General features: G+C 37.4%; 1 protein-coding gene across 7 annotated transcripts in view; it reads right to left on the bottom strand.

Moving 5' to 3' along the window:
* The window catches only part of LOC117411924 (protein diaphanous homolog 2-like), a 403,755-nt gene that overhangs the window by 125,218 nt on the left and 251,559 nt on the right, over positions 1 to 26,978 (bottom strand). For all 7 annotated transcript variants that reach the window (XM_058989329.1, XM_058989330.1, XM_058989334.1 and 4 more), the window contains 3 exons: positions 25,878 to 25,979; positions 21,146 to 21,385; positions 6,454 to 6,583 (listed from right to left, as the gene is read on the bottom strand). In XM_058989329.1, coding sequence (XP_058845312.1) covers positions 6,454 to 6,583; positions 21,146 to 21,385; positions 25,878 to 25,979 — 472 coding nt within the window. The remainder of the gene's footprint in view (positions 1 to 6,453; positions 6,584 to 21,145; positions 21,386 to 25,877; positions 25,980 to 26,978) is intronic.

A 26,978-nucleotide genomic window follows, 5' to 3' on the forward strand; every position in this document is an offset into this window, starting at 1 on the left:
CCATGCATCTATTTTTTGCCTGGACTCAATATTGTAAGTGGGAATTAACACCATTGATTCTCCTGTCATACCTACAAAGTTTAGAATAGCTTTTAAGCTGTCACTGTTCTTATTAAGCTTATTTGAAAAAGCAAATGTAGACCAGGAAAGAAAAACAGTAGTTTTAATTAAGATGTTTTAATTGACAAGAAAAAAAATACAGTGTTTATTCAGCACATAATAAAATATGTTTATAGCCGCAATGGGCTAGCAGCACGCACATTCAGCTTGTTTAATTGTTATCATTAATAGACTTGTTTGCTGTTATTATTAAAATCACTAATTAATGACATAGAAATAATGCAGCACCCCAATGCTTTTTTCATTATTAAAAATGGAGAGGGAGCCTCAGTGAGTTAGGTCTCTTGTCACTTTTGTTGGTATTTATAGAGACACTGCCTGGCTGTCAAACTCACTGCAAAGCAGCACATCAACTCTGTAATATTAATCATGGGGATTTCAACATGAACACGATGATATAATGTGGTTCAATGTTACAAACAAATGAATACATAGTAAGTAACACGGTTTTAGTATCTTAAAATAATTAAAATAATAGTAAAATGATTCCAGAGTTATATATTATCTCTTTTCAAATGCTACAATGGTTTATACACAGAAATATATAAATTGCATACCATTTATAGTGTATGTATATCTGCGCCTGTATGCACATATTTTTATACTATTGGGTAAATATACAGAGAATGCATTTATGTATCAGTTACACTATCGTATGTATCTACTCTTCATGATTAATTCATATTCTGTGGCACCTAGATTTTTATTTTTCCTGACTGATGCTTTTTTTTTTTTTTTTTTTTTTTTTAATTTAGTCATCTCCAATTTTTTTACCACGGTTTTCTCCCCAATTTAGCATGCCCAATTATTATCTGTATCCTCGGCTCACCGCTCGCAACCCCCCCGCCAACTCGGGAAATGGAGGCTGGAACACACATCCTCCGAAACGTGCTCCTGCCAAGCCATCATTTTTCGCACTGCAGATCCACAGCGATGCCACCAGACCTATAATGCCGGAGGACAACACAGATCTGGCGGCTCCACTGCAGAACCACAGGCGCCCTATCGGCCACAGGGGTCGCTGATGTGTGGTGAGCTGTGGATTCTCCTGCCGACCTAAGCCCTCCCTACCTGGGCAGCGGTCGGCCAATTGTGCGCCGCCCCCTAGGAACTCCCGGTCACGGTCGGCTGTGATATAGCCTGGATTCGAACTTGCGATCTCCAGGCTATAGGGAACATCCTGTATTCCACGCGGAGCGCCTTTACTGGATGCGCCACTCGGGAGGCCCCCCTGACTGATGCTTAATAATGTTACAATGATAGTATTCCCTCACTGTCTTCCCAGGCTCCACCTGATAATGAGAGATTTACATTTTATTGTGTTATTTTACCTTATTAATACTAGCATTAGGACTGGATTTAAAGACTAGGAAAGCAATCATGTTTTATGTGCAAGCAGGCATAATAAAAAATAACTTTAGGAATATAATATGAGTAAAGCCGAGGGGTATACTGCACCTTGAAGCAAAAATAGCACTCAACATCTTATCTACGAGGGGAAACAGCAAGCAAACCGCAAGTCCACGGGAGAGCCACACTGGCTGTGGATGGAAGAAACCTGCACATATCTGCACAAAGCCAGGGTGACAGCTGTATTAGGAAAAGCTTTCTTTAAATATCAACAGCACTGTACCCCTGATGGCTCCTCTTCTCAGGTCTGTCTGAAACCCAGTGAGGGAAAAATAATCACTCATTTCACAAGGATTCCCTCCTCGGTAATGTAACTGCCTTGAAGATCTGGCACACCACAGTCTCTATACCTCATGCACAAACCAATCAGGTACTGCTGGGTTAGAGGGTGGTGAGTTTAATCTCTGTTTGGCTCTTGACTGAGCCCAGAAGTATTAAACAGGGGCCAGGTTTTGTGCACGGTACTGGCACAGTACAGGTATTTGTATGGGACTGCTGTAGAAGACAAATCTCACTTCTTATTAGTTAGCTCTCATCGGAGAAGGATGCGCCCTTTAGTGGAGCGGAGATGCAATCATATGAGCCCAGAGCAAGCTAACTAAGCAACACTGAAACACCTTGCTCGATCTTTAGAATTCACAGTTCCTAAAGCCCGAGACCTAATCACTGGTGCTGTGGCAGAACTGCTATGGCCAGCGAAACAGCTCTGGGATTACCTGTCAGGATTGAGTCCTAGACTACTCTGTTTGAGACTGCCAGGGAAATGCATCTTGTGCATCCAATTGATGCCGGCATGTTACTTCAGCAACAAGAACCACTTTGTACTGTCTAGAAAAAACTACCCACTACTGCAATTGCTGAAATTATTTTGACTGGGGAGAAATTATCTTCTGCATATTGTTTCTGTCCCTTAGGGACAGATGGAAAGTATAAACCTGGCTGAACTGACAAAATCACAAAGATGTAAAAACTGCTTTAGGACATCACGGGTAACCAATATAGAAAGCAATTAATAGCGTTTAAGATATTAATCATCTAGCATTGGCTAATTCTGGATTTAGGTCTCTTACTTTTTGTTCTTTTCAAGATAGCGAGGTTAAGCATGGAGAAAAGTTCACTCAAGTAAGTAATCAGCAGAGGCGAGACAGAAACTAGGCTTTCCTTTCGCAAATCAGCCACGTCTGATTGCTCTTTTCAATCAGAGATCTTAATACCAAAGAGCCGGCCCTTTTGAAATCTGCTTGTGATTATTTAATGTGTGATTACCCCTCTTTCACTGCTAGTAAATGATGCAACAAACAAGAAGCCCCTGCTTAGATACAACAGCAGCAGAACGGCAAGACGTCTTTGTAGATTACTTTGTCTGTGGGCTGCTTTGTAGAAACGCTGGAAAATAACTAGTGGCGATTCATCAAAATTCCTCAATATGGGTGATGACGTCAATAACCATATAAAAAGAGTACAGTCTATAACCATACGTGTCCTATGAGGTTGTAACTTAGCACTCAGTGGATATTAGTCATCACAGCAGCCTATACACAACTGACACAATTAGTCTGTTTCTGTAATTTAGAAAGTAAGTTAATATATTTTCACCTGCTCTATTTTTTCATATAAACCATGATCATTGTCTTATTTTGAATCATTATTTTTTTATATATATACATTAAAATTGTAATTAAGGTGGGGAACAGAAGGACATTAAGTAGGTTATAGTGACTTCTTAGTTGTAGACGAAATTGTGAATGAACCCACCAGTTACAACCCCATACCCCCCCCCCCCAAAAAAAGACAAGCAATCAAAAAAAATTAAAGAAAATGACAAGTGCGGTGCACAGCATGTAGCCCCAGGTCAGGGCAAAGAGTTTTTTTCAAGGAAGAAGCTCAAGCAATCTCACATGTCCTCTTACCAATTTACCTCACAGGAAACTAAACATGTGAAAGATCTGAAGGCATTATTAAATTATTAATCAGCAAGCAGCTGTTAAACATTGTTGTAAAAGCTCCCTTTATCTGGTATCAAGCTGTACCTTGGCTTCCAGGCTTTTCCTTATATTGCCACATGTTTTGTGCAAGTTTTTTTTTTTTTTAACAGCCTTGATTATATCAACCCCATGGAGGCTGACGGATTTGACATGCATTTTTCTTTTCTTATAAGACGTTTAGAAAACTGACAAACACAACAGAATAAAACATGAGCTTCTTGTAAGGCGCATATGAGGGAGAGTGTGGGGGTAGCAGGGCTTCTTCACCAATTATCTTCTTCTGTCTCTGGCTGTTATTCCTATTTGGAGTATCGAGTGTCCTTGTGGACCGCTATCTCCATTTGCTGCTGGACTTCATTTCCAATGGAGCCTTAGAGGTCACAATCTAAAATCACCTGATAGACAGATCAGTCATTCTAAGGTTGCTTTTCTGTACAGAGGTTTTATTTTAAGATCAATGAATTGTCATGTTAATGTATATTTAATCCATGGCTTAGGGCTTTTGGACAACATTGTAATTGCTTTCCATTTACTACATGGATTGTTTAAGTTTACACAGCTTAGTCATTTAGCTAAAGGCCTCTGTTGACTAATGTGGACCACTGTTTTGTAACTTGCCTGTTGCAAGTGAAGTTAATATTGCAGATAGCTACGGATGCAGATACTGTACAGTATTAATACACTGTAGATGAATAGCAGCTAGCATGAACACACTAGTTGGCAACTGCTGTAGATTTTGAGATGGCTCCATGACAGGATTTAGGATTAATAATTTATCCTTTAATTAGGAATTAATACATGATTTTTAATTTGATTTGAAGTCATTTTTAACACAGCAGAATGGAGACATGTTTAGAGGAGAACTAGGCCAGGGCACTGGTGTGTCTGATGTTCTGTAAAATGGGAAGATAGCATGTCTGTTTTAAACATCATAAACAGCACCTCCATGCTATGGTAAACACGTTTAGGTTAGTGCATGTTCCCATAGGTTACTACCTACTGAATCAAACATCTTGCACCAAGGAGTACATCATGGCAATTCTACACTTGGGATTTTGGATCGTCAGTTGTGCTGTCTCATGGAGCTCTACATCATAATGTAATTAAACAAGCTGCATTCCTAAATAGGGGTACACACATCACTCCCCAAAGCACCATTATACCTCTTCCTTTGTCCATTAAAATCATGCAAGACATTATCTCTGAGAATACTTTTTAAACTGAAGCTAGTGCAAGATGTATACAAAATGCTGGGATTAACAGTGGATTCCTGGTCATTAACAAATTTTATTCCATCGGATGCAACAGTTTTAATTAAAGTTCCCTAACCCGGGTTGGTCTAATCCCCTGAGCGGACCTATAAAACACTAGAGGATTTAAATCAAACTGTAAAAATCCTCAAAGCTGCAAGTTTAAGTGCTAGCCACAGGAGAAAACCAATAAAGGATTTATCAAACATGTCTTGTAAACCAGGAAGGATTCCAGACTGAGGAATAGAAAATAAAAAAGCAAAAGGCCAAGCAAAATTTCAAGGTCAGGGTGTGCAACAATACTGGGCAGAGTACTGGATTAAAAAGCACACCTCTGTGTTTATTTATATGGATACTGCAAAATCAACAAATGAAGTCAATCTTTCAGGAAGCTAGCTGTAATTAAAAAATAAGCACCTAAAAACCCAATCAGATGTCAAATATATCTTACCTCTTTATTACTACTTTCATTCTTTTTCTTTTTAACAGTTTTTTTGTTTAGAAATAAGAGGTACAATTATTATTACTGTTATTTATCTTAATATTAGCACAGCAAGAAAAAAAACAACAACAATACCACACTATTCACTTGTCAGCTCACAGCTACTGTCATTTACACTCAACAGCTTTCTTTTCTTAGTGCTTGCCACTGATGATGTTAATCAGCACTTACACCAACTTAATTCCCCCCAAATAATAGCATGCAGCGAAAGAAAGCTCAAATATATAAATATATATTTTTTTAAAATGAAGAAATAAATTATTTGTCTCAACGAGTGGCTCAAGTAGAAAGGCTTATAGAAATGAAGATCCAACAAGCGCTCAAAGTGGTGCCTCTGAGTGTTTGGCTCAAAGAAGATGTAATGGGGAAGTTAAGAACATAAAGTTTCCAAACGAGAGGAGGCCATTCGGCCCATCTTGCTCGTTTGGTTGTTAGTAGCTTATTGATCCCAGAATCTCATCAAGCAGCTTCTTGAAGGATCCCAGGGTGTCAGCTTCAACAACATTACTGGGGAGTTGGTTCCAGATTCCCACAATTCTCTGTGTAAAAAAAGTGCCTCCTATTTTCTGTTCTGAATGCCCCTTTATCTAATCTCCATTTGTGACCCCTGGTCCTTGTTTCTTTTTTCAGGTTGAAAAAGTACCCTGGGTCAACATTGTCAATACCTTTTAGAATTTGGAATGCTTGAATCAGATCGCGGCGTAGTCTTCTCTGTTCAAGACTGAATAGATTCAATTCTTTTAGCTTGTCTGCAGCAGTGAGGGTTTTATTGTTCTCGTCAGGCATGGGTTAGAAAAAAACGAAAGATCAATTGCAGTAGAGGAGCATAAAGCTCCCGAAACAGGCACAAACTATTTCAGATTCCAGTGTGCACTGGACAGCCAAACATTACAGCTTCATAGCTGCAGATCTACGAAAATAAACTAGCTAACCAAGGACAGTGACTGCATATGACATAGATAAAGGATTACGAGTGGGCAGTATAACTAATACTAGACAGTACCTACAGACTAGAGGGAGGGTCCAGAAAATCCAAGCTAAATAAAATACCTTGGATCTGCTTCATGTGTGATTGTGTTTGATATTTTAATAACATCAACCCAACTTCACTGGTTTACCACACAGATGACAAATCAGTATCTTACTAAATGAATCTGCCTCAAAACTAAGTATATTCTCCATTTACCTTTACTGGCACTCTCCACGTGTGTCAGCTCATCAGTAAACTTCAGAATGTCTGAATGTTTCTCCTCGCACATATCAGCCAGAAAGTGCAACAGGGTCGTCTTCTGGTCAGCAGACTTGGTGTCTCGAAGCTGCAAACAAACAAACAAAAGAATCAAACAAATGTGGTGGTCCTGCCTGTTTGAATCACAGAGACTGCTTTGAGTTTCCTAGGATACATTCAAACATACATTTACCAATACAAACTTATACAGACAAGTAGGTGCTTGACTGTAAAGGGGCATACAATCAGGTTACTATAGCTACTGAAGAAAATGTATTTTGGATGCTGTGCCACAGTATCCGGACCAGCTTGAAAAGAATAACATTTGTAATGTTGAAAATGTATGACTTTATGTTGCTGAACAGATACAAGTTAACAAGAGAGACAGACAGACATTGACTGCATAACCAACGTGATGTATGGCTAGATCCCTTGAAGGTCTTACACCTTTTGTAAAGCATTTTTTCACAGATTGATTTAACAACTGAACTATATCCTGCTTACTTACTGTACTGCAGCATTGGCTACTGATTATTCGTACGCCATATTAAACACGGAACATAGCTTTTGACACGTCCTACTGTGTGTATTGTGGCATTGCACATACAGTACAGTAAACATGAATGACATATACACGGAATACACGTTAACGACAAGTCACGTTGCTCAACATATTAAGAAATAAATCACTCACATGAGCTGTAAGGTATGGTTCAATGACAGTTTGGAAAACCAAAGGGACGCATTTTAATGGTGAAGGTATCTAGCATTGGATTTATGTCACAAACTGATAATTTATAACAGCAGTTCAAACATTTCTCTAGAGGGGGGGTTATATTGCATGTATATATTTGTATTTTTTAATAACTGTAATTTGTTAGCTTTTCACCTGGAACCTCACTAAAGGTGATATTGGTGTCTGAGCAATAACGTAGTTAATGCATTCATGAGTAACTATCAAGGGGCGAGCCGTGTGTTTATTTTCTGAGAATGCAATACTGTACATCCCCATTTGGCTCATGCTCGTTTACTAAACACCCTCCAGCTTGTTTTAAAAGCTGTTTTTAACAGAGCACATCCCAACACAAGAATGAAGCCTGCCCCTTTGCAGCACAAAAATGAATATGTGGCTTGGAGGGAGTTACAGTTTACAAAGCAATAAGGTGTTTTACCGGGTTTAGATAAACATTTATCAGCAGGAGGCACGATATTAACAATTATCTGTCAGAGATCAGGAGAACCTGAGAAAAATGTCAAGGAATTTGATTTTCATCACAGCTACTCCGTGTGAATAAAATACACATTGAGTTTTATGAGATTACTGTTATTATTCCTACTATTATGCTTCACAACCAAAACGAACACTGTTACCACTTTTATTATCAAAATGAATGCTATTAATGTCATCCTTTCACATTAAAACAGACTCTTCTGCAACACAGGCCATGTGAAAGCTGAATCATACACTCAACTGTCTTACACCATAACAATACTAGCAATTTATTGCAGATCTTTTTTACAAGCAGCAGTAAAAGGGCCAAAACATCCTGCAAAGTGTCGACCTGGTGAGCAGACAAGCATTGCTACTGAAGCCTTGCTCATCATTACCATTACCACAAAAAACTAAACATAATTCCTGACATCCCAATTACAGAGGCAGTGCTGCAAAGAAATAGATATAGCCTAGTGCAGAAACAGAGATTCCCCTTGCAAGTCCTTTAATCCATGCTGGATCTCATTCTGGCCTTCCATTAGTCAAAAAATGTAAGGAGTCATCTGAACTTGAGCTTAAATATGCAATCATTATTTTTTATTTTTCCTTTATACATACATTTGCTGATTCACCTTTCTGTATGTCTGGGAGGCAAAGTTGTTACTATTATTATCATTATTGTAGAGTAAGTATCTAAAAATATATTAATAAAATAAACACACGGCCACCGTCACCATCACATTGTAAATACAGTGCAAGCTACCTGTATCTTACAATCATATGTACAATATGTATGTAAAGACAGATGGACAGCAACTTGGTGACTGAATATGGTAATGTACTGCCCTTTTATTGTTGAAGATTTGTCTTAAAGGTAAAGTCACATGGGATGCATACTTGAACCCAGAAGCTTGTTTCCACTTGAGAGGGAAATGCTACCCAGATCGGAGTGAACAGGACAGCAGGAGTCAGGGACTGCTAGAACAGCTCCAGGGTTGTATTAAGAAGGGCAGCAGGGCTGAGTAACCTTCTCTGCCTCTCCAACTGAAACAGATTGTCTGCTGTCAAGTCTTAACTTCAGAGTGGCTGGTTTGTGAAATAGGAACACTTCCACATCCCTTAGCTCAATTGCACAGTACACTGCATATCCTCTGAATGTTGACAGCAGGCATTGTGACCAATACATACAGCAATCCTGTCCTTAACCGGGTTGCAGGTACAATGATTGCACATAGCCTGCTTGCAAGATTGTAAACCCACATTGCAAAGCAGTTTTTTGTATTGAATCTGGGGCTGTTCAACATGATGAAATACTGCAACAGGAAAACGCTGAATACATGAGTGTGTGTATACGGAACCCAAAGAAAAACACATACTGTATAAATTTGCTTAGGAACCGCCTCCAAACAGAATAAATGTATAAAGAAAACAAGCAAGAAAAATCACAAGCAAACAAGCATAAAATAAATACATTTTGTATTTGAACAAGATCATTAGTTAGCCTAAACATGAAAGTCTGCCACTTAAGCCTAAATTGCCCAATTGTACTTTCTCTAAGAGATAGTTACATCAATGCATAAGATTCTGATAATGGTATACAATGGAAAGAAACAGAATAATAACTAATTTACAGTAAAATATACGGTTAAAGAGACCTTGCTGATTCTAAAATAATCTGGCTGGCATAACTAATATACCAGTAGAGTGAAAGCTGTTAACTTGTTTGCATAATTTTGAAACACAGCTCCAATCAGAGTCTGATTGCTCTAGCAAGACAGCTACAAAACAGAGTTTGATTAAGTGGTGTGTACAAAAGGTGCTACCCTATTACCTTGTTATTGAGATGATTGCATACCCTTCAACTCCCAAACACTGAAATGCAGCTTTAATGCTTTCACTTTAAAATGAAAAAACGCAGAAAAGTTATAATATATTGTTATTCTAATTGTAATAATCATTAGAGCAACATGCAATTATGCTTAAAGATTAATAACCACATGCATATTAATGTGTTTCTGCAGCATCACTAATAACATTATGAAATGGTTCATTAACTGATTGGGTCCTTATTAATCCAACACCTGTAGCTGTTTCATCAGCGATCTGTGACAATGCATCAAGCCACATTTCTAGAGACCCTTTTCCCACCCAAGCCCACTGATTGACAGCCACCCCCCTCCCATTGAGAGCTGTGTCACACAGCGCTGTCTTTGTCAATCTGTTATAATGATGTATGATTACCTTAAATTATACACAAGGTGAGGGAACAATTTATCATTATGATAGATAAACAATGGGGGTGCATCAATCAAAGCACATGGAAGCAATTAATTACCAATTCAATGGGTCTCAGTGATCAATAAAGCTTTTAGCCTCAACATTCCTTTGTACCTTAGTCAAGGGAAAGAGACAGAAAAGGGGATTGTTCTCAGGTAGAATGAATTGTTGTTAAAAAAATAATTAAGTCCTAACCAGGATAGAATTAATTGATTAATCCATTAAGGAATCTCATGCAGCAGCTGCTTTCTTCCCAAGAATGTTTATCATCATCTGTATTCATCTGTTGTGTTACACTTAAAGCTTTAAATGAGACCATCAGAACTTGTGTTACATACCTAGCTTTAACCCCCAAGGAAACCTCACTGCCATTAGGATATATTGTGCTCCAGCAAAGTCATACATCAATGAAATCCTATTCATTAGAAGATAGGATATACAGTATATATATATATATATATATATATATATATATATATATATATATATATATATATATATAACTATTCAGGACTGTCTTGATTTCTACATTTTGTACCCCGGGGACAAACGGTAAGTGGAATTGCATCTGTTAAAAAAAAATAATAATTGAAAACACAATCTGTGTGTGTAATTGATACGGATAGAGATGAAAATAACATGGCAGTCAAACAGTTCATGTTTACTGGACCTATAATGGAACATTAATTATAGAATACAGCAGTGTACCAAATCTGAAGGCACTATCTCAAAGTGTGCTGTTAATATCGTTCAGAAATCTCCAAAATCTCAAGACCACAAAATGTCAGCTATATTAGGTCACAGGTCCTGGTGAAGGGTATTTCCCAACCAGTTTCATTATATTGCTGGGGTGTAGATAAATTAAAATTATTGTGGTGACAGAATTTGTTTGTAGAGTTCCCTTACAAAATAAACAGGACAAATAAATAAATCAATAAATAAATATTTGTGTGGTTCCACAAAACAAAACAAACAAAAAGTAGTTTACTGTACCTAGTTTCTGTACATTTCTTAAATGTGTCAATCATAAAACCTGGTAAAAACATCCCATGTCTTGATTTTCTCAGTAAAAACACATACAGACAGAAACCGGGGATGCATCCCAGAATATCTAAAGAGAAAAAATATGTAAAATGTCCTTCTATGTGGTAAACGTTTTGTAGCAGTCTGGAATTACCGTACCTACAGTGCTACCAAAAGATACGTCAAAAAGTCACTTTAAAATCCTCGGTATGGTTCCTAGAGAACATCGTTACTTCCCCATAATGTGTTTAAGGCTTCTGAGTCAGGTTTTACATTCCACTTCAGGTATTAGGTGGCAGTGCTTCAAGGTGGCACTTCCCTCATTGGAATTCTCATACTTGTAAAATGAATTCTGATTCTGTCGGTCCCTTGACAAGCAGGATCCCCTATTACCCAGGATGTAATCATGAGTTTTCAGCTCAGCACCTCTTGTAAATTATCATCTGCTCTGTATCAACTATTGTTTCCTTCTTTATCTCAAAAGCACATCCACAGAACAGTTAATATGGAAGCAATCATGAACGCTCTAGTGCATATTTCAAAACAAGCAGCGCTGCTTGCCAGTCTCGACACAGCACACAAATCCTAGTGTTATTCTCTTTATTTAAACACAATTGAGTTGTGCACTTGCTCTGCCATGGGGTGTTTACAAAGCATTGCTTTCCTCGAGAACATACAGCACAGTAATAGAACAGGCGTAAAGATGTTGGATTTTAAAGTCTCTGTGATTACCATAAAGACATTAGGTCTGTAGTGACTACCTAGGCAGGCTTAGTGCATGCCTGCCTTCTCCAATTTCAAAAGCTGTCACCAAAAAAGGGGCTTTGCAAGGCCTTCATCAGCAGTACGGAAATATTCATTATATGAAGCTATTCAGCGGAATTCTGTTTTAGATATATTTAACAGAAGTGTGCAGCGTACTCATCACTAAGTGTTGGGAGTGTCGCAGAGGAGAGATGAGGCAAGCATACTTTCCTTTATAACCTCCCTGTGGGTCTCTCCGCAAGATCTGCAAATTGGCACAGGCAGGATTCCAACCCCCTTTCTGTGACTCACCCTGTGCTCCAAGGGGTGGTGGTTTTACGAAGTGAGCAGCCTGGGACACTGGTAAAACTTCTCGTAATCCTATCCTAGTACATGCAATGATAGCTCCATTGTCACAGTCGATTATAAACACCAGCTTATGAATCAGAAATTTTCAGTGATGTGCAAGGAACTCCATTTGTCCACTTTAGAACAATCAGGGGAACAAGACCAACCTCCAAGATGCTTGCAAGCAGCCACACTGGACAAGAGATGAAGCAGATTGTTTAAATCAAAACTGGAGAAGGTCACAAGTTTAAGTGGCAACAAAAGCCCACTTCCACGTAGCCCACATGGACTGGTAAAGGTTAACTAGTATTCTGCTCAAACTGTTGACTACTATGCATTTTGGGAGCTGAATAAAACAAATCCCTCTCTGATAACCCTCAAGGACATGCACAGTGCACCAAAGCTTTAGACAATAAAACATTTAATATATGTAAATAGTTTCATAAAAAAGGTTATTAGAAAAAAAAAGAAAAAAGAAAAAACATACTGTGGTGGGAAATGGGGGTATCTATGTACTGCATGCATGCCAGAATTCTGTAATGCATCAAAAACCTTGTTCTATATCCCTTCCCTACTGTGATCACTATGATATTGGAGAAACATGCTGTGAGAGCTAATTAGTGCAATTCAACACTCTATGCAGAATCCAGCCAATAAAATTACAGTCAACACATTTGTATTATTATTATTATTATTATTATTATTATTATTATTATTATTATTATTATTATTATTATTATTATATGTGATTACATTCAGGGATAAACATTTATTCTCTTGCCTTTGACTATTTTCAGTCATGGAGGAATATTTTAATTGTGTTTGCAATTTTATCTTATTCTCTCTTTGTTTTAATTTATGATTGTCCATGCCTAACTTTAAATTAGTTTAGTATATGGAAGTGTAAAAAAATAAATAAATAAATTAAAAAAAAAAAAACTCCCAAAAAATGATCTACAGCTTCAGTTACGATATAAAATGGCCATATATCATACTGCGGGTAGCAAACACCATTGACAACTTAACTAAGCTGAATGGGGGTTTCACGTTCTACATATATTTATGATGTGTGAAAATTAAAAGGGAGAGTATACCTACTAATTACTGAAAAAGGCTCAGCTTGTCATACAGTATATGCTTGTTAACAGCGTCAAACAGTATATGCTTTAATATGTAGTTAGAAAGGAGTTGCAGGGTTTATGTATTTTATTTTGTTTTGATCAAAACCCTTGTGACAGTCCACATACCTAATCTGAAAAAGCTGTGGTTCTTTACTGATTTTATTTTCTAAATACCTTCTTGCAATGTGGAAAATTCTAAAAAAATAACCCCCCCCCCCAAAAAAACTGCATACTGCCATCCTGTGTGCGTTAGCCGACTGATGGTCAAATGACATCAAAGCTTGAGAATTTGATCAAATGACGTTTGTTTTTAGCAATTGTACCAGATTAGATAACACAGTAAATTAAATATTTAATAAGCTATACATTTTTTCAGTTGCAGTAATGCTACAAATAGCTCTGGGTGCATACCATGGTAAAAACAAGCTTGCTTGCAATAGCTTCTCCAACCATAGAGGGAAGACGGTTTAGTTAAGTTTTTTTTTTTAATCCTTCCACTAATTCACATTATATCCCCCCCCCAACACACACACACACACACACACACACACACACACACACACACACACACACAACCATGCCTTACATTTAATTTCTAACTCATACAAACCCACACTTCTGTAAGACATGATTAAAACTCTTTATCAAAGCATGCCAGATATCCTCTATTTAGGGTGCTTTAGAAAAATAACTGCAGAGTCAAGACCTCATAAGCAGGCTTGACTCGAATCTCATCTCATACCAACCCCAAAGGCAGCCAGATTACATGCTGTTCCCCTTCAAATTCAGTGCAGACAGAAGTCTGGGGAATGTTATAAGCTCATCTGATCATCTGTTTTGAGGTAAAGTGCCATTTCAGACTGACCAGGCTAGGATAGAGAGGTTCCAGCTAGTGCACATTGCTTCAGACCACGTCCTGACCTCAGGTAATAGCTACAGTAGTTTATTGAGAAGCTGTGCACAGTCAGCAGTACCTGACAGAAGGGCTGTCACTTTGCTTCTCACAACAAAGTGCATGACATTGCATCCCATTTGTCATTGACAAGAGCCAGAAGAATCCTCTTTGGGCACTGTACTGCATGTCACTGGATTTTCAAATCTTCCATTTGAAATTTCTTCAAATCAATGAGGTTACAAAGTGCTTATGTTTTAGATCAATGATAAAGAAGCATGATGTATATCAAAATACAGAGAGGGAAGGAAAACTTGCACACCCTGCAGTAGAAATTCAATTCAATAAGGGGTAAGGAAACATATGAGAAGACAGAGGGCTAAGAAAAAAGAAATGTATAACTTGTTAGAAATGAAATATTGGGTTTAATCTCTGTTTTAACCCTGATTGAGGTAATAACCATCTGGTAGTCCATTGCGTCATGAAACTAAGTCCTACTGACTACTGTACAGAATTCTTTCAAAATTTTAAATAAGTCATAAGCAAAAAACAAAGTGGTGGTCATGGCTTTCACTAATCTTGTGCATTTTCTGTGCTTTGAAAAAAGTTTGTTTGGGTGGAAACATATCCTGTCCACTGCTCCTTTGTTCAACTGTAACAAGTATAGTTTGGGCTCAAAGTATTAGTTCATTGTTTGTTGCATTACATTCAGGTTCACTTTAGGGCTGCCTTTTCCTAGCTTGTTTTTGTTAACTGAAACCTTTGAGAAGCCTCTCCCTTTGTAATCTCAGTAACAAAGATGGAGTGTTTGTCATGCAGGTTTGACAACAGCAAACCAATTAGCCTCAGGCAATGCCTTGGGCCGCTGCCATCTTCTGATAGCTCAGGTCAGATTGTCTTTAAATGACCACTTTCCTGACCACTAGAGCTCTGAGTTGAGCAGCAATGAGGGTCCAGTGCTAGGGGCGTTGATCTGCTTGAAACTGTCACACTCAAAAAGAAACAACATTTTGTGTGCTGTTTGTAAAGCCAGGTTCAAGAAGAGTTAGCTTGGGTCACTTCTCAGGTTTAAAACATACATTTCCCATCAAGGTATATCAATAGCACAAATAGGGCATCATGACCTACCATTGATTCACAGCACATACAACACAACAAATGCCTATGCATACTGTAGTATCCTTCAGTCATTTTATGAGATATTGCTTTCATCAAAGGTCAGAAATTGCACAAATTAAAGTGTCATTTTTTTAAAAGAATGCCCATATCAAGTTTCTATGCAAAGTTCTTTTCAAATACTTCTGTTATGCAAAGCTCTGTTTTAAAGGTAGTGTTTACCCCAAACAGGTGCTGAGGCAAATTATCTGGCTGCTGACAAGCTACAGTGACATGTTACTATAGTACTGCATGAAGGTTAATCAAGCCCTGTCTATAGCTATATATCTAATCTGTGAAAAAACAGATGGCTTTATCAGGGATGAAAATAAGACTCCTATTGTATAGCAGTTTTACCCATTCCAGGTTTTACTATGAGCTTGATTAGTCACAGTGTGTACAGTAAGTAACAAGCTCATGTGTGTTCCATTAAACTCATAGTATAGCCAATTCAATCAACTTAAACTGCAATTCTTTAAATCACTAAATAAGACCTTCTCTGGCATTTTGCATATTTTTTGCAGACATAAATACACCAAAGAGACTCACAAGCACTGTTAGATGATTGATTTGCAAGACCTTGCAAAGGACACAAATGACTTTTTTCAGTAGCTGTATTTAGTTTTATTGTTCTATAGATCAAACAAATCAAAGTCAACTATCACAAAAATATATTTGAGTTTTTATTTTTATTTCTAATAACATCTTATTCTGCACCCAAATACACACAGCTAGAAAGCTTCTTTACTTAGACTTTTAACACTTTGTAATGTTTTAGTTATATAGTGTACACATCTGCAGTCTATCATTTGTTAAGCTTGTCCCTAATGGTTCAGACGAAACTTTTGTTGTAATGAACATATCTAATTTAAACCCTTCTTCTCTGAGCTATGAAAACCATTGTTACTAAGAAAAAGGATTTTTCCCACTAGGTTATTTTCATTTTATTTGATGTTGGTAAAGTCTTTGTTTGGATTCCTCAGTCCACCTTTCCTGAAACATCTCAGATGTATGCTATAGAAGTAACTTTTTTTTATATGTCTATGACAGAAAGCCAAGCGTCCAAAACATTTGGGCTGGATTTTCTTTGCTCAAAAAGATTAAAGTTAACTGGATCTTAAAAGAACTGTGTGCCCTTTGTTTCCTGGGCTGGTGGTGGCCAGAATACAGCATTACAGGATTTTCACAGACAATAACTTCTAAGGAGAATCTTTGTTTGAATTCAGTACAGATCAGAGAGACCAAAAGTCAATTTCTTTGGAATGGTTCCCTATAGAAACTTAAACAAAGTTGTACAGGAACATGGAACTTTATTTTGAAATACAAGCTAAACTCCTGAAAAAAAGTTCAGGAACAGTTCTTGTATTTAGTCAAATCTTGTTAATATCTGCCAGAATCTCTCAATATCGCCACTGGATTGCCTACCCACCCGACGGTGTGTCAATCTGATGCCTTTTCTAAATGTTACCTCACCTTGCATTAGTAAAGTGCTTTCAACAGAAACACTATGATGATATAATAATAATAATAATAATAATAATAATAATAATAATAATAATAATAATAATAATAATAATAATAATAGCATAGTTTGATTCTACTGAAGTCAGGACATTTTAAATTTTTTTTTTTTTTTAAATATAGATACAACACTAGTAACCAGAAATGAGGTAAGAAAAAAAGACGTAGGACAAACTAAGGGAAGAAGGCTGACAAAATGTTACTAGAGATTATTGATCACCATGGCTTTTATTTTGCTTGCTTCAATTAAGCATCCATTGATTGATTATTTGCCCTGGTGACCTAGTTGGAGCCTCATGTATATACTGTATTAACATAAAGGACTCGTAGTATGGATGTATTATTATAATGCATATTCTGTACCTTTTAAAGAAAAACAAAAACCAGAAAATGATCGTGAAAACTGTTAGCATGTGACACTGTCTTAAATGGAAGAAGAAAAAGAAGAAGAAGAAGAAAAAGAAGAAGAAGAACCATTTTGCCTAGGGAGGTGGCACTGGATAAGAGGGGCCCTCACCTTGTGCTGCATTTTAAAGTGATCTGGCTATCTGTATCGGGCTGTTGATGGACCAAAATCGAGATAAAGAGATGCATCCAATTCAACAATCAGTTCTGATAAAACATAACTGCTTTCAATTCTGCCTTTAATAAAAACTCTGGCGGACACAGCAGCCGGCTATTGTGTTAAAATAAGTGGGAAGTAGTAAAAATGTCATCATCTGGAAATTAAGCAGGATATAAATCGCTTTACCTACATTCAATTTGGGTCTGGACCAACACAGAGGAGGTTAGGTCGTGCTCAGACATATTGTTTGGATGGCAGTATGAAGGGAAATTAATAATTGGTTTGAGTTGCACTGAACACTGCAACAGCAAAACAGAAGATTCTGAAGCTTTAATTATGTCAGTGCTTTGTAAAAAAAACAGAAATCAAATTTAATAAATGATCTACGATTGATGCAGACAAGACTTTTTTTTTTTCAATTACATTCAGTTCATGTCGTTATGCAGTTTAAGCAGTTTTGTTCTCTCTGTTGGTTCAGCTACAGTACATTATTTTTATTTTTTTTTATTATTTTTTAAATTTAGTCGTCTAGAACTACTGGAACAAACAAGTCAATCATTTTTTAAAGTATTTATCAATGTCTTATTGTTAGGCACTGATATTGTCCAGTCAAAACATTAAAGAAAAGAGTTTAAAGATGTTATATTTTTTCAATCTTCAGACACATTCTCACCATGTGGGGCATAAGTTCTAGAAATCTTCTTTCGGGTGCACACAACACCTAAACTGGAACCTTTTTTTTTTTTTCTCTCTCTAACACATGCAGTTAATAAATCCTCAACGACAAATGGAGTAAACCCCTGCCCAGAATCTGGTCTACTTGAGCTCAAATGACCAATTGAGTGTGTCGTAGCTTTGAATAAACTGCTTTCAAAAGTAACAATTGTCTTTCTTTAATGAATGAGTGATGCTAATTCAATTACAGAATAACACTCACTTAATCAATTTAACTGAATTATATTACAGTGAACTGGACAACATTAAATCCTATGGAATTAGCAGGGTACTGTATGCAGGGTGAAGGGTACACTACAGTATATTCCTTGTACTAAATGAGAAATACAGTATCTAACATGCACGTCAGTAGATCTCACATTGATTACAGGTACACAGTGCAGTGCCCTATTATTCGGTCATGTGGCAGTCATGTCTATCAGAAGGGGCACAGCTAACCTCTTTTCTTGTCAGAGTAATTGAAGCATCTACCCTTCTCTGAAGAAGTCACTCACATTCCCAGTTTACACAGCAAGCCTGACCGTGAACCCCGTGTCTCATCTCATCAAAGCCCCCTGACATTGTCTAAATTAAGTCTTCCAGCTTTTTATATGTCCTGTGTGGGTCAGCTCTGCCGCAAGGATTGCACAACATAAAAGGCTTTGTTTCCCGATTAAGATCAGTTATCTTCGACTTGTACCCCTTGGACATAAATTATTTCTAGTCTCTGAGCTACTGTTTTAAAATCAAACACACGTAAGTCTCGTGCTGGCAGCTGGGTGAACTAAGTTGAGTTCATGTGTGTCAGTACAAGCAATATGAAAAAAACAAATCATAGCAGAAAGCAAAATGCATGCTACATGTAAAACTGTGATATAGAAATATATAATGATTGACGGCTAGCGACAGCCATGATAAGAACTACTGATCTGCAGATTTGGGATTGTATTATAATCACTCATTGCTGATCCAGATTATATTGTCATGCTATCTATTTTGCTTGAGTCTGACATTCATCTTCTATCATGAATTATTCCATAATTAATTAAATTCAGGAGTTTCTGAGTTCCTTATACAAAGCTAACTGGGTCCCAATCGATGGAAAAAAACAGGAATGATTTCACACCGCTTTCATGTCGGTCCTAGTGGCAGTTTCATTCTGCGTTTCGTGAATATCTTATAAAGTCAAAGCGACTCATGAGTTAAAGCTTGGTGAATATATCAAACTTGGCTCCATACAGCTGACTGTGAAGTGACAGTGATAACAAGAAAGGGATTGCTCCACATGCATCCTGGCCCTTGATAAAAAGTACACTTAAAAAAAAAAAAGAAAATATTACATCTTGGCAGCAACGTGTGACAATTCATCCTTGTAACTGCCTGTTGAGTGCCTTTTGTTCGTTATCTTATTAAAGTGCAGATAATTGCAATTTGTGTCACTGAGTGTAATTACTGCTGAGCTTGTTGACACAAAATATGCAAATAAATAAGTAAATTGACAGGCAGGTTGGGTTTTAACCCGATAATCCACAATCCCAACACAGAACCATTGTTGGTCCAGCTCAGTCCTGTTTGGTTATCCTTCTTACATGAAACCGCCACTTTTACATTTCAATAACTGCAAAAGGCAGCAACTATGTGTTTTCCCCACTCCTGGCGCTGTGACACCTGTTTAGCCCAAGCAGATTTTTAGATCCTGGAATTTTAATCATAAACCCATTATGCACAAATATCCTGGGGGTCACTCTCTGCTCAGCTGGGTTGTTATGACAGTTTGTAGGTTTGGGCCTCTAAGCAAGACCAAATGGTTGACTTCGCATACCCATTTGGAGACCTCCAAAAATGCAAATGCATTATAGAGCGGCCATGTGTTGCATACAGACGTGCATTTGTAGACAGATTCAGTTTAATTATCATTATAAATTACTGATAAAGAGCAAGGGTCACCCGATACAAAGAAAGGTGGAGAGAAATGAAAGGAGCCTAACATTACAACTTCAAACTTCTGGGAGGTAAGGAAGTCCTAAGAGACACTGCAGGGTCAGACTTGGGTGAAAGGGCTTTGGGAAAGAGAAGGTCCACAAGACATACTGTAGCAACATCAAACTGCACACTTTGACAAGCACAGGCTCAGAATTAATAATATTTAATATCCAATGTAGACTGTTAGTAGCCGTTCAAACCCCCTAATAAACACAGGCTTCTAGACCAACAGCTATCAAGAGCACAAGGCACTAACTCATTTTGGAAAACCTGACTATGCCACTGACAGTCTGGCACAATCAACCACAGCATACCTACATACCTGGATAAGTGGTACTGCAGAGCAAACATTTATAATCTCTTTTTATTACATGTGTTTCTGACTCAGAAGAGAAAGTGCCATGTTTTATTACTAAAGTCTGATGAATCCTGTGGCAGTGCAGGGCTCTGCCCTTAGAAATACTGGCAGGGAAGGAGTTAAATTCTCCTCCCTGCCCAGGTTGATTGCTTCAGGTGGGAGCAATCCACCAATTAATTATTCAATTATTACTCAGCCACCTGGCATAAAAGGAGGCCTCAGCCTCCCAGTTGGGGAGAGAGAGTTCTAGAAGGAGTAGAGTGTTTTTGTGTGAGCTGTGTTGTTAGTTTTTTTGCAAACCAGTGAAGGCAACGCCCAGCCTGGAAGCCTTATTTGTAAGTTTTGTTTTGTGTTTATTATTTTGTGTTTAAAACCTTTTTGTCTGGCCCTTGTGCCGATTTATTTTGTATTTCTGTTAATTAAAAACTTTATTTTGAACTTTAAACTGTCTCTGAGCCTCAACCTCGGTAATTTCCTTGTCACAAATCCCCTCAAAAAAACGCCAACCCAAGAGCAGAAATTTGATTTTTGTTTTATCTAAAGCTTGATAAACTTACAGCACATAAAGCATCTCTTTCTGAATTCATTCTGGAAATTACTGACCTTGCTTTAATCCTAAACCATCTGAAGAATATTACATGAGTTGAATTGCATCAAATAAAACACAGCATTCATTCATGAAACATGTGAACTAGAAACAACCTCACTTCATTTCCATTAGTGTGCTTGGGCCTACCTTGCAGAGGAAGCTGATGTTGAAGCCAAATGTCTGTGCATTGCGGGAGCCAGAGTTCATGAAGTTCCCCACCAACAGCACCAGCTCCAGCAGCCTCATGAAGTTCTCGCTCTTCTTGACCTCCTCGCATGCGAAGGTCACGTTCATGATGTCAGGCCGGATGTTGTTGACCTGCTCCTCGAACGTCAGCTTGAACTGGATCCCGTTGAGCCGGGGCCGCAGCAGCTTCACTGAGCTCATCTGTGGACAGGACAACAAAGAAAGCGCTTCAGCACCCGGGGACTGTGGTCTTCTTCAGTGATGTCGAGGCAGCATTGGGAAACAAAGGGTATTTATATTTTAAAAAAAAAAAACATCAAAGACTAAGAGAGAATAAGATGCCGTCTCTCAAATGGGTGTTAGAAGTTAAATGACTAACGCGAGAAATGAAACTGTGGGAAAAGAGAAATTTAAAGGAAATCAATAACTATTACCGTATGTATGCAACTTGAAGAGAATTAAAAATGACAATGTATCCCAAGTAGACGAATAATCGTTGCAAATAATTTATATATAAACTTTTTTTTTAAGTTGTTTATTCTTTTCTGGCCAGGATTGCTATAACACCACTATACTATTGAACCAATAGCAGGCTTATTATTATTATTATTATTATTATTATTTATTTATTTCTTACCAGATGCCCTTATCAATACAAAGTATCAGATTACCGAATATCGTATTACAGATATGAGTGGTTAAAAAGTACAGTAAAATCAATAGAAAATAAGATCAAATTCAAATAACAGCAAAATAAAGACTAAATAATTACATTTAATTAAACTAAGAGCAGATAAACTTATAGTAAAAATATTTGCTTATGAGAGTAAATTCCATTAAGAGCATGTAGTAAGTACGACAAATGGATAAGAACGATTTCAAATAATAGCAATTACTTAATAGTCTGGAGATAGGAGGAAGCAGAAAGGTCAGGACAGTGATAGGTGAGTACAAGAGTTTTGAATTGGATGCTAGTGGTGATAGGGAGCCAGTGGAGGAATCGGAGCAGCGGTGTAGCATGGGAGAAATGAGGAAGGGAAAAGACAAGGTGGGCGGCAGAGCTTTGGATGAGCTGGAGCAGACGGATAGCAGAGGCAGGGAGGACAGCCAGGAAGACAGCAAGGCGGGACAGTACCAGGGCCTGAACTAGGAGCTGCATTAAGGTTTTTATATAGCGCCTTTAATAGTGGGTGTCGAGCACTGAATGTTTTGACAGGAAAGCAGAGAGCTGATGATGTACCGCTCGCTCAAGGGTTTTAGAGAGGAAAGGGAGAAGGGAGACAGGACGGTAGTTCTGGAGGGACAGGGATCAAGGGAGGTGTTTTTTTTTTTTTTTTTTTTTTTTTTTTTTTTAAGATAAGGTGATGCAGGCCTGTTTGAAGGCAGAGGGGAAACAGCCAGAGAGCAAAGAGGTGTTGAGAAGAGAGGAAATGAAAGGGAGTAGAGCAGGGACAGCAGCCTGGAAAAGGTGAGTGGGGAGGGAGTCCAGAGCACATGTGGTTTGGCTCCCTGGAGCAGGGAGCAAAGATCAGAGTCAGCTTAGGGCATATTTGGGAGTCACATTACTGCTGTAGTTGCCCTATATTAAAATGTAAGGTCTTTAGTTTTAAAGGTATGGATTGTCTGTCCTAGAAAAATTCTCTAAATAAGCCTAAACCTTCCAAACTAGCATGGGAACCTGTTTTTGCATATATTGCTACACTGAAGAAAAAAAAAAAAACATCAAATGGAAAGTCTACATTAAAACACTTTTAATATCGAGAAACTGCTGCCCTCAATCCTGTGTCATTGTGGCTAGCTTGCTAAGGACAGTTGAAGGATATGGATAAAAGAAAATGCCATTTTATTATCTCAACCAGGTTAGAGATAAGAATCAAATAAAAAAGAAGTAGAAAAAAAACACTATTACAGCCCCTTCCCTTGTCAGGTGTAATGCACAGAGAATTTCAGTTCTGTTGCACAGCTTGTCGAATAATCCATCTCTCAGTGACTACACTGGGACACTTGCTATGATATTACATTATATAAGAGATGTATTCTTGTTATGAGCTTGTTGTCTATCAAAATAGCACTGTGTGCCTTTCATTTCTTTATTTGATCGGCAGTATATTAAAAAAATGGGATCTGCTTATGACAGCCTTTGTGGAAGGTAGCTACAAGTGGCGTATTTCCCCAGTGGGGATGTATGTGGTTCTGTTTATGTGGCGTCTTTACATTTAGCTGAATATTGTCCTGGTTAAAACGTGTTTGTACCACAGCTAATGGTCATTACACAAAAGCAAGAGGATCCGGCTATCAATAAATTAACAAACCAAATTAGATAATAAAGCAAAGGATTGGAGAGAAGAAAAAAAAAAACACACCTTTTAATTACTTTGTGAGTGCTTGTATTCTAAATTCTGTTCTAAAAGGCTTTTACAAACCAATACTCATTCCTGTAATTAAAACCAACAGTGGCTCAGAGTAACCTAGTAACAACAGGCGTTCTAAAAGGAAACCTATTTTGATACACAATATATATTAAATATTGGTTATATTGCCTCTCTCCACAACTGTATTAACCTGCAATTTCGAAGAAGAAGAAGAAGAAGATTTAACAGATTATCCTGCAATAAAACTCTACTTGTTGGTTATTTCTTTGGTAGTTGAACTTGGCTGTTCGGTTTTCTTTAGTTAACCCAGTACTGTCTCTAAACAAACTAAACTGGAATTGATACCCACATGAAGTCAAAATGTAACCTAAAAGATCCATTTGACCCTCTTTCCATTCTTTGAACTTTCTTCTGATACATGCTACCTTCTGGTTTTTTTACCCTGACATCACACCCACTTACTCTTTGTTCAATCACTTAAAAACAAGCTTTTAGCTCATAAAGGCTTTTTAGCGAAATTAAGGCTTTCCATATTCTATGACTCTTTTAATAAAATATTTTAGTTGGCTTTATTTTAACATCATTTGTTATGAAACGGATGAAACCGACAGATGGTTTCTGTAGTATATAAACCTAGTCACTGATACTGTGTGAAAGGAGTTATAGAACCTCTAGCCTATACAATTAATTGTCCAATATAAGAGGTATTCTTTGTCGACTGAGAATTGAAAGATCTTACGCTAATACGTTTCTTTTAATTCTGACACACTATTTTAATGCTTAACAATCAGCAGCCAGAGCTACATTTCAAGATAAACTGACTTGGCTGACAACAACCATCTTTGAATTTGTGATTCATTCTTTGACACAATGCGATGGGAGAAAAAAACAAACAAACAAACAAAAAAAACATCTCATGCGGAGTAGCAATTTTTGTACCAGCAACCTTTTGAATCTCAAGCAAAAAACTGAAAAGCTAAAGTAAACGTTTTAATAATTACACGGAACTCCTCTTCAAAGGAAGCCGTTGCATTTTATTCCGTCTTTCTCCCACAGAAATTAGGCATGATAGCTGAAAGATTGTCACAATCATCTACTTACGACTGGAGTACGTGTTTACTTTGTTTTACTACACAAAGAAGATAAATGCAGGCGGATCTATTGGCTGTCAAAATCTGTTTTTAGGGTCTGATACCCAGTGAGATAAAAAGAAACCGATACATTATTACAGGTCTATTTCCAAAGCCAGTGTTGTAGTTTTATGTTTGCGTCATAGTCACACTGCACTTTGTGTACCTTCTAAACAAATATAAAAAAAAACAGTGAATTGCAACAGCTTGATACACCTCTGTTTTACATTTAAATGACCAATGATAGTCCACAATCCCAGTAGGGCTGCTAAGCAGATACATTCATTTTCTGACAAACTGGCAGCACAGCCAGAAGAGAATACAAAACGCCAAGAGAATGCACAATGTTTGAATTTATATGCAGATTATATTCAAGAGGGTCTGCTGTATTTGTTGTTGATAATGTTTATTTTTTGTTAGCAGCATTGTATTGTATTATATTTAAACAACTCTGCAATAACAACTAGGTACCACATGCATGCTGCACTTGAATTAGTTATTTCTGTTCACATAATAGTACGGAGTACTGTAATGCCACGTTTCAAAACAGCCATCCAAAACCAGTTGATGATAACAGCACCTTTTCATAAGTTATTCTCTTACATGAAATCATTTGGAGCCCAGGATAACACTGTTGTATTAAAACCCCAAACCCCTAATGATGCTCTGCATGAAAATCAGATTCTGCTGCTTTATTATTTATCAAAATCACTGGTGCTGTCAGTCACAACAAGGCTAACAGGTTTGACTTGTCATAAAAAATGCCCTTTTTATTCCTGGCCTTTTAATTATACATCACTACATCTTTTTATATATTGAATAGCGCTGATACTGCAGAGGGCCTTCAGGCAGTATTTTTTTCTTAATGGTTCTGCTATTCATTTCCAGATTTTCTCCAATCTTTAATAAAGATTTAAAGAAACAGATTGTATTTTTATGCAGCATTGAAAGTTATCCAATCACAGGATAAAGGGAGAGGGGAAAAAATCAACAGACAGTTGAAATGCCTCTTCCTTTCTCTTTCTGTGGCAGTCGACAAATCTCCCAGAGACTAGGGAGTGGAGTACTGCATTGTACTGTACTGCATAGCATTGTACTGCATTGTACTGTACTGCATAGCATTGTACTGTACTATACTGTACTGCATAGCATTGTACTGTACTGCATAGCATTGTACTGTACTATACTCACCACAATGCCAAACTGTTCTGGTTCACACAGCTCCTCGTACTCATCCTTCAGCTCTGCTAAAGCAGTCAGTTCTTTCTGTTCTGGCAGGTTCTTTATCAGGTTCTGAAAAGTAAATAAATAAATCATATACATATTAGGGCTGCTCCGATTAATAGATTAATCAGACCAATTAATCAACTAAAGGGTTGATCGCAGATTATTATTTTTTTATGTAATCATGCAGTTCTTTTGTATATAAAATAAAATCAACCAATAGAAGATCGCATTTTCTAAGCAGCAGTCCAATCATAAGGTTTAACCAATGTGAGATCTGCCCCTTGTTCTACAGGTGTCCAATCATGAGTGAACAGAGGCGGGACATAATTGGCAGTTTAACCAATGGGAATTCCAAACGGCTTAATCTCTTCGGTGCCTCAGGTTCTGCTAGATTCAAAACTACAAAAAAGAAGACACTATAATATCGTTACCTTTATTAAAAATATGCACAGATTAATCTACCGATTAATCAACTAATGCCCATAAATTAACCGATCAAATATTTTAATCGATTGACAACCCTAACATATAATATATATATTATATATATATATATATATATATATATATATATTATATATATATATATATATATATATTTGTAAGGGAGTGTACTATCCAAACAAAAATTTAGAGGCTTTAGGACCCTGGGGTTAGGGTAGGTCACTCCATTTTACTGTGACTGGAGGCAATAGGAGGCCATCTTGGTTAGGACCTCCTAAATTGAATAATTCACTGATTAATTAAGGATAATGGGAAATGCAGATCAGCTGCGTCTGATCCTGGTGAATTATCAAATGAACCTCAGTTGGGTTATTTGTGTGGGAGTTTGAAGAGACAGGAATCGTATTGTGAGTTGAAAACAAAGAACAAATAAAGTATTTTTTATTTTTGATTACTGGTAAATGGACTAGCCGCCCGGTTATAGTTAGACCTGTACAAAAGTATAGTTAGTACTCCAAAGTTTTTTGTTTTGTTCATTTCTGTTTTTTGAAGAAAATAAATATACAGGCGTCGTCCTGTTTTCATTTCAAAAGTTGCTGGAGTGCTTTATTTCTCACGAAC

The sequence above is a fragment of the Acipenser ruthenus genome, chromosome 16, assembly GCF_902713425.1.
Source record: "Acipenser ruthenus chromosome 16, fAciRut3.2 maternal haplotype, whole genome shotgun sequence".
NCBI lineage: Eukaryota > Metazoa > Chordata > Actinopteri > Acipenseriformes > Acipenseridae > Acipenser > Acipenser ruthenus.